Genomic DNA, 6539 nt, shown 5'->3' on the forward strand with positions numbered 1-6539 from the left:
ATCCTAGACACCCCTTCAGGAATAATAAAAGTCACTTCAATTAGAGGTGGAATTACGAGGTGTCAATCTATAGTTATTACCCTGCAAGGAAGAAATAGAAAAGTGCTGAAGCATAACATCTGAGGGCTGAGGGTGGAGGGGAGTGTTCAGCAAACATTTACTGTGAAGACTATACGCTTGGAAAGGTACAGCGCTATAAACAGCAGAGATAAACCACGGAGCAGCCTTCAAAGAATTTAAGCCCTGGCTGGGTGCTCAGTTGGTGAGAGGACTCTCCCAAGGTTGGAGGTTCGATCCCAAGTCAGGGCACATACAAGAATCAACCAATGAGCCCTGACTAGCGTGGCTCAGTGGATAGAGCGTCAGCCTGTGGACTGAAGGGTCCCAGGTTCAATTCTGGTCAAGGGCATGAACCTAGGTTGCAGGCACATCCCCAGTGGGGAGTGTGCAGGAGGCAGCTGATCGATGTTTCTCTCTCATTGATGTTTCTAGCTCTCTATCCCTCTCCCTTCCTCTCTGTAAAAAATCACTAATTATATATATATATATATATATATATATATATATATATATATATACACACACAATATATATATGTATGTATATATGAATCAACCAATGAGCCCTGGCCAGTGCGGCTCCGTTGGTTGAGTGTTGTCCCATGCACCATAAGGTTCGTGGGGCATGCACCAATGATTCCAGTCAAGGCACATGCCTGGGTTTTGGGGGCTTGATTCCTGGTAGGAGACAAGCAGGAGGCAGCTGATGGATGCTTCACTGTCACATTGGTGTTTTTCTCTCCCTCTCCCTTCTGCTCTGTCTCTGAAATAAACTTTAAAAATACCGTAAGAGCCCTAGCTGGTGTGGCTCAGTGGATAGAGCACCGGCCTGTGGACTACAGGGTTCCTCCGGGTTTGGTTCCAGTGAAGGGCACATGCCTGGGTTGCAAGTCACATGCAGGAGGCAGCCGATCAGTGATTCTCTCTCATCATTGATGTTACTATCTCCCTCTCTCTTTCTCTCTGAAATCAATAAAAATATATTTTTAAAAAATACATTAACAAAAACCCCATTCAGTTGGGAAAAAAAAATCAACCAATGAGTGCATAAATGGAACAAACTGATGTTTCTCTCCTTTCGTCTAAAAATCAATTTTAAAAAGAATACTCATGACTAAATCCTTAAGTCCTGAATAATTATTTTTTAATAATATATATCATATATTATTATATATATAATATATATTATATATATTATATAATATACAATAATATATATATTAATTATATACACACACACACACACACACACACACACACACCAGGTTTACACTGGGAAGAAACCATGATGAAGACAAATGATAAAATCTGGAACTGTCAACCTTTTCTATCAATTCCCCTCAGAAACCTCATTTTCTTGTTTTTTAAAAGCTCATTTAAAAAAATTAAAAAAGCTCATGCACTCCAAAATTGAAGGCATTTAGTAATGATTAACTATAGATATAGAAAAGCTTAGATCACCAGAAGATCCCAGCTAGTTCCTCACTGAATTGTTAAAAGACCAACTAGAGCTTTAACGTCTTCCCCCTTCAGCTCTCCAACACCCACTCTATATTCATTAGGGTCAATAGATAATACTCTGAGGGTTTTCAAGAATGAATTGCGGCCGAAACTGGTTTGGCTCAGTGGATAAGAGTGTTGGCCTATGGATTCAAGAGTTCCAGGTTCGATTCTGGTCAAGGCACATCCCCGGTAGGGGGTGTGCAAGAGGCGGCTGATCGATGTTTCTCTCATCGATGTTTCTGACTTTCTATTCCTCTCCCTTCCTCTCTCTGAAAAATCAATAAAATATATTTAAAAATAATGAATTGTGAAGTAGGAGAAACTTTCCTTTAGGCACACTTTTTTGAAGTGTTCTGTTATGGAGACATTGATTTGTTGTTCCACTCATTTATGAATTGGTTGAATCTTGTCCATTGCCCTGACAGGGAAGAGGGGTTTTGAACCCACAACCATGGCATATCGGGATGACTCTCTTAACTGAGCTGCCTGGCCAGGGCTAGGCACACATTCTAGTAACTTCGCCAATACCATCTCACGAACAAGAAAACAGTTTTTGCCATTAAAAAACTTTATTTTTTATAAAGAATATCCCCTACTGGGGGTGAAAATATATCTGGTTAAGTACAAAATATAGTTTTTTCAATCATACAAAAGATACACAATTAAAAAAACATTAAACCACCTTCAGTCCACATACTCGCTCGGAAAAGGGCGGAGCTCAGTGCTCTGACACAGGAGGGGGGACAAAGTGCTAAAGGCTGCAGCGAGAGGGGCTGTCCACACCCCCGCCCCCCAACACCGGAGCGAGGGGAGCCCGGGGCCTGGGGGAGACCTGCCCTCTGGTTTCTCAGGGCGACGTGTGGCAGCTCTGACCAGGGCTGGCACCCTGACCTCGCTTCTCCTCGGGGCGGAGGTCACCGTGGGCAGGGCTGGTGGCGGCAGCTCCTCCCATACATACAGGTGGAGTGTCCGAATCCCAGGACTCTGTCCACCGGGACAAAGTCTCCACAGTAACTTATCTGTCCTTGTGCTTATCTCTAGACACATAGACCAGTTTTAGCTTACGTTTTGAGCTAGAAAAAAATAAAATGACAGGAACTAAAGTGCTAAAAACATCACCTCGGAATCCATTCCGAGGAGTCGCATGAAAAGGAAAACACGTTCTCCCACATAAAGACGTCTGCAACAGAACACGGTGCAACAGGCTCTACACATGGCTTAAAGGACTATGAATGCTGAACGTCAGGCTGCAGTACAGTCTAAGCCAAGACGCCTCAGAGCTTCTTCCCTTAGGTCACACAGCTCTCCAAAGTCCAGGCCCAATCAGCCTGGACAGTGTTCATTTTTTTTTTCTATACATTTACAAAGGGCAAGGATGATTTTAAGGACCTCCTTTTCCCCCAAGTTTTAAAGATGACTTCTTCCCCCTTTCCGTTTTCCCAGTTTGCTACAATGGATTCTGCGCCACATGATCTGGTATCATTATAACGATCCATCTATATGTATATTCCCCTGCAAAAAACCTTGGGAAGACCATGCCAGGAGGCCATTCAAAACGTCTGAATATGCCTCCATGTTCAAGGCGATCTCAGAAAATGGGATGGGCCTAGGTTTTTATACCCATCTATAGCGAACACCCCGGTATCACATCATCTTGGCTGGCTGAGGACGAGAGCGCATCCCTCAAGGCCCGGGAGACTGCCCGCTGGTCACCTCCTCCGCTGAGGAGTCAGAGGCTGGGGTGGACCAAGCCCCACTGCAGAGACCGCTGAGCCTCTGGAAAAGTCAGAGTCCAGGAAGAGGCGGAAAGAGACAAGTAGATGCAGCTGCTGCTTCTCTCCCGCACGCTCACTGCACATTGTTGTTGAGGATGCAGGGATCCACCTGGGAGGAAAGAAGGAAGCGAACATTTTAGTTTGGGCGAGATCGAAAAGAAAACCCCGCTTTAGGAATCCCCTCCGAGTCAACGTCCTCTGGAAGGTTTGGGACAAATGCAAGCAGTCACATGACAGTTCTCACCTCAGTGTAGGTCGGTGGTGGGATGAACTTGAACTCGGGCGCATACATGAAAATAGGGCTGTCCTGAGAGCCGTCTGTGTCGTCCAGCAGGGGAGTGGTGGGGCTCTCCAGCCTGTGATCTTCAGGAATGATATCCATATAGCAAGGAGGAGCTGGACGGAGAGAGGATGGGGATGAGAATCCTGGCCCAGAAATGCCGGGACCGTCCCCATTTCCCAAACCCGAGCAGGCCCCTAGGGTGAGACGCGGGGTCTGGCTCACCTTCTCGGGTGTCCGGGATGTTCAGATCCACCCAACTCATCTCGGAGCTGGCCCGGCTGGCCATGCTGGACGTGCGGCTGCTCAGACCGGACCGGCTGCCGATCACGAGGGGCAGGTCCAGGATGACCTTCTTGGAGCCCGGGACGCTCACGTAGATCTGGAAAGGAAGGTGGGCGTCTGTGAGACCGGAGGGCCGGAGAGAAGGCCGCTGCTGTGCTGACAGAGTGAACAATCTCTCTCTCCAGGCCCGTTCCCCTCACTCACCAGCAGGAAATATTCAACTCGGAGGATGTTGCAGCCCAGGATGGAGGGCCTGATCTTCTGCACGCGGAGGCTCTTGCCGCGCCAGGACGCACAGGTCCCTGAGATGATGTGGTTGCCCCGGACGGAGGACAGCTTCTGCGTCAGCACCTTGGTCTGGCCGTTGGCCAGGTACGTGTGGCGGGCTACGATGGCGGCTTTGGGAACCACGATGCGAGAACACGTGTTTTCAAAGTCAGCGTGGATGGAAATCTCGTCACCTAGCAACAAGAAAGAGCAAGCCGATGCTAAGTATAGTGGATGGCTTTTCTCCTGTCCCTGCCCTGCCCTCACCCCTCAGATCCACAGTTTCTATTGTGTCAGGACGTACGGCTTTTACCTTCACAAAATCCTTTCCTGTCAATCCGGGCGGAGACGGACACCTGCCCATCGGGAATGAACATGCAGGAAACCTTCTTCTCCTTTTTGGCAGACACCGGCGCCTGGGGAGAAGAAAGGGGGGTGATTTGAGACTTTCTGGAAATACTTTTTTAAGAATATGTTTTTAGAAAGAGAGGAAGAGGAAGGGAGAGAGAAGCCTATATTGGTTGCCTCCCAAACTCTCCCTGACGGGATCAAACCAGCAACCTGGACATGTGCCCTGACTGGGAATCGAACCGGGGACCCTTCCGTGCACAGGCTGACCCTGCGAACAACTGAACCACACCTGCGCCAGGCTCTCTGCTTCTCTTTACTTCCCAGCCCTTACCTAGAGCAGGCAGCTTTCCCTCCCACCTTGATGACATAGAACTTGATTCCCCCCCTAAGGTATTTCCATCTAATGCCCAAGACGTGTGGCTTATCATCCCCGAGACCCAAGAGAAGAGAACCTTAAAATGAACCTCACCATCAGATCGGGGGTGTTGATATCCACCAGATCCATCACTTCAAAGTCTTTCTTTGTCTCTTGCGTGGGCTGGCTGGGGCGGTCCAGAAAAGCCTTCACCCAGTAGTCCACACGCCCGTATTTTCCTTTGAAGGATGTTCCCAGAGGCCTGTGTCAAGAAAAAGAAAACAATTTAAAAACACTCTCCAAGAGCAGACGGAGGAGAAGATTTTGAGATATTGATGCTGTTAGCCAATACCTACCCCTGAGGAAGCTCAAAGCCAAACTTGTACTCGTATTTGTTTCCAGGTCTCATGATAACCATCTCGTTCTCACCTGCAAGGAGAAACCCGATAGCCATTAGGTTTCTGGTTACACCCAAAATGCACCCGTGCGTGCGATAAGCAATTCCTGGGCAGTGTGAACCATGTATTGTGCACCCTCAGTTTCATCCCGTATGTTCTTAACTGAGACACTCTGATGAGTTTTGTTGGGCAAAACCTTGCAGCGTTTAAAATTAAGCTGCCATCATCTCCAACAGCAAAAAGTAACTTATGCATGCATGCAAAAAAAAAAAAAAAAAAGTCTTTAAATAGCTACGGCCAAATCCTGCAGGATCACTGTAAGAAATAGAACTGACTTTTTTTTTTTTTTGGGGGGGGGGCGTTTGCAAATTTAAAATATAGGGACACAACCCAAACCGCTCAACCCGAGCAACCTAAAAGATTATTTAGAAGCTCCATGTGTTCGTCGGGAACCCTCCTCCGCACCCCGGGCGCTCACCTGTGGGCTGGTCCTCCAGCAGCAGCGTGTCCTCGTAGCGCAGGTACTCCAGGGTCTGCTTGCACTGCTGGGAGCCCTGCATCCACAGCACCTTGGCCACCCCGCAGGCCAGCACCCGCACGGCCTTGACCCGCGTCACCTCGCACACCTCCACCACCACGCGGCCGGCCACCTTTTCGCCGCTGCAGTACACCTTGTCGGGGTCGGTGAAGACCACCTCGAAGGACTTGATCTTCTTGAACATCACCATGGTCAGGCCGGGTGGGCTAGGGAGTTTCACGGGCGGGTCGTGGAGGGGGTAACGGAACCCTAAATCCGCGGGGACTTTAAAGTAACGGAGACTTGAAAAGGTGAGTCTTTTCCTCTTCAAACTCTGGACAACTCTGGGGAAAGATGGCAAAACCAGGCAAGCTGCTGGTGAAGCCAGGGGATTCCAATAAGGGATCGGCTGGAGGGGCGCTGGGTCCGGGCGTCTGGTCTGCGATCAGTGCTGGGGACCTGGGCGCTGCCGCCCCGGCCCGGAAGCCGCGCTTTATACCGGCGGGCCACGCCGCCCGGGCCCCGCGGCGCGTGCTGCCCGCGTGCACAGCCCTCCCATTGGCTGCCCGCCGCTTGTTTACCGGGGGCCCGGCCAATCAGCGCCGCCGCCGCGGAGCGTGGACACCGTGTGCTCCTGGCGGGGAGGATGGTTGTTGTGCTCCGCGGCCGCGGGGAGGGGGGCGGAGGGCGGGCCCCGGGAGGGGGCGCGGGGAGCCGCTCGGGAACGGGGTGCGGGGGCTGCGGGGAGG

General features: G+C 49.9%; 1 protein-coding gene across 1 annotated transcript; it reads right to left on the reverse strand.

Annotated features, from left to right (window-relative positions):
• Positions 1 to 2112: 2112 nt before the first annotated feature.
• LOC118721609 (thioredoxin interacting protein) lies at positions 2113 to 6160 on the reverse strand. Its single transcript, XM_036442748.2, has 8 exons — positions 5752 to 6160; positions 5232 to 5304; positions 4990 to 5137; positions 4483 to 4585; positions 4107 to 4363; positions 3843 to 3999; positions 3582 to 3733; positions 2113 to 3446 (listed from the first exon to the last, which is right to left on the reverse strand). Exons 1-8 carry the CDS (start codon positions 5999 to 6001, stop codon positions 3411 to 3413), a joined length of 1176 nt encoding a protein of 391 aa, XP_036298641.1. The 5' UTR covers positions 6002 to 6160; the 3' UTR covers positions 2113 to 3410.
• Positions 6161 to 6539: the final 379 nt, after the last annotated feature.

The sequence above is a fragment of the Pipistrellus kuhlii genome, unplaced genomic scaffold (assembly GCF_014108245.1).
Source record: "Pipistrellus kuhlii isolate mPipKuh1 unplaced genomic scaffold, mPipKuh1.p scaffold_m20_p_18, whole genome shotgun sequence".
NCBI lineage: Eukaryota > Metazoa > Chordata > Mammalia > Chiroptera > Vespertilionidae > Pipistrellus > Pipistrellus kuhlii.

What these genes read in the sequence shown, in the direction of transcription:
- LOC118721609 (XM_036442748.2), bottom strand. Translation starts at nt 6,001, where the DNA reads ATGGTGATGTTCAAGAAGATCAAGTCCTTCGAGGTGGTCTTCACCGAC. An exon ending in GCTGGAGGACCAGCCCACAG is followed by an intron (nt 5,305 to 5,751) that starts GTGAGCGCCCGG and finishes TTCTCCTTGCAG; the next exon opens with GTGAGAACGAGATGGTTATC. An exon ending in CAGGAAAGGATTTTGTGAAG is followed by an intron (nt 4,364 to 4,482) that starts GTAAAAGCCGTA and finishes TCTTGTTGCTAG; the next exon opens with GTGACGAGATTTCCATCCAC.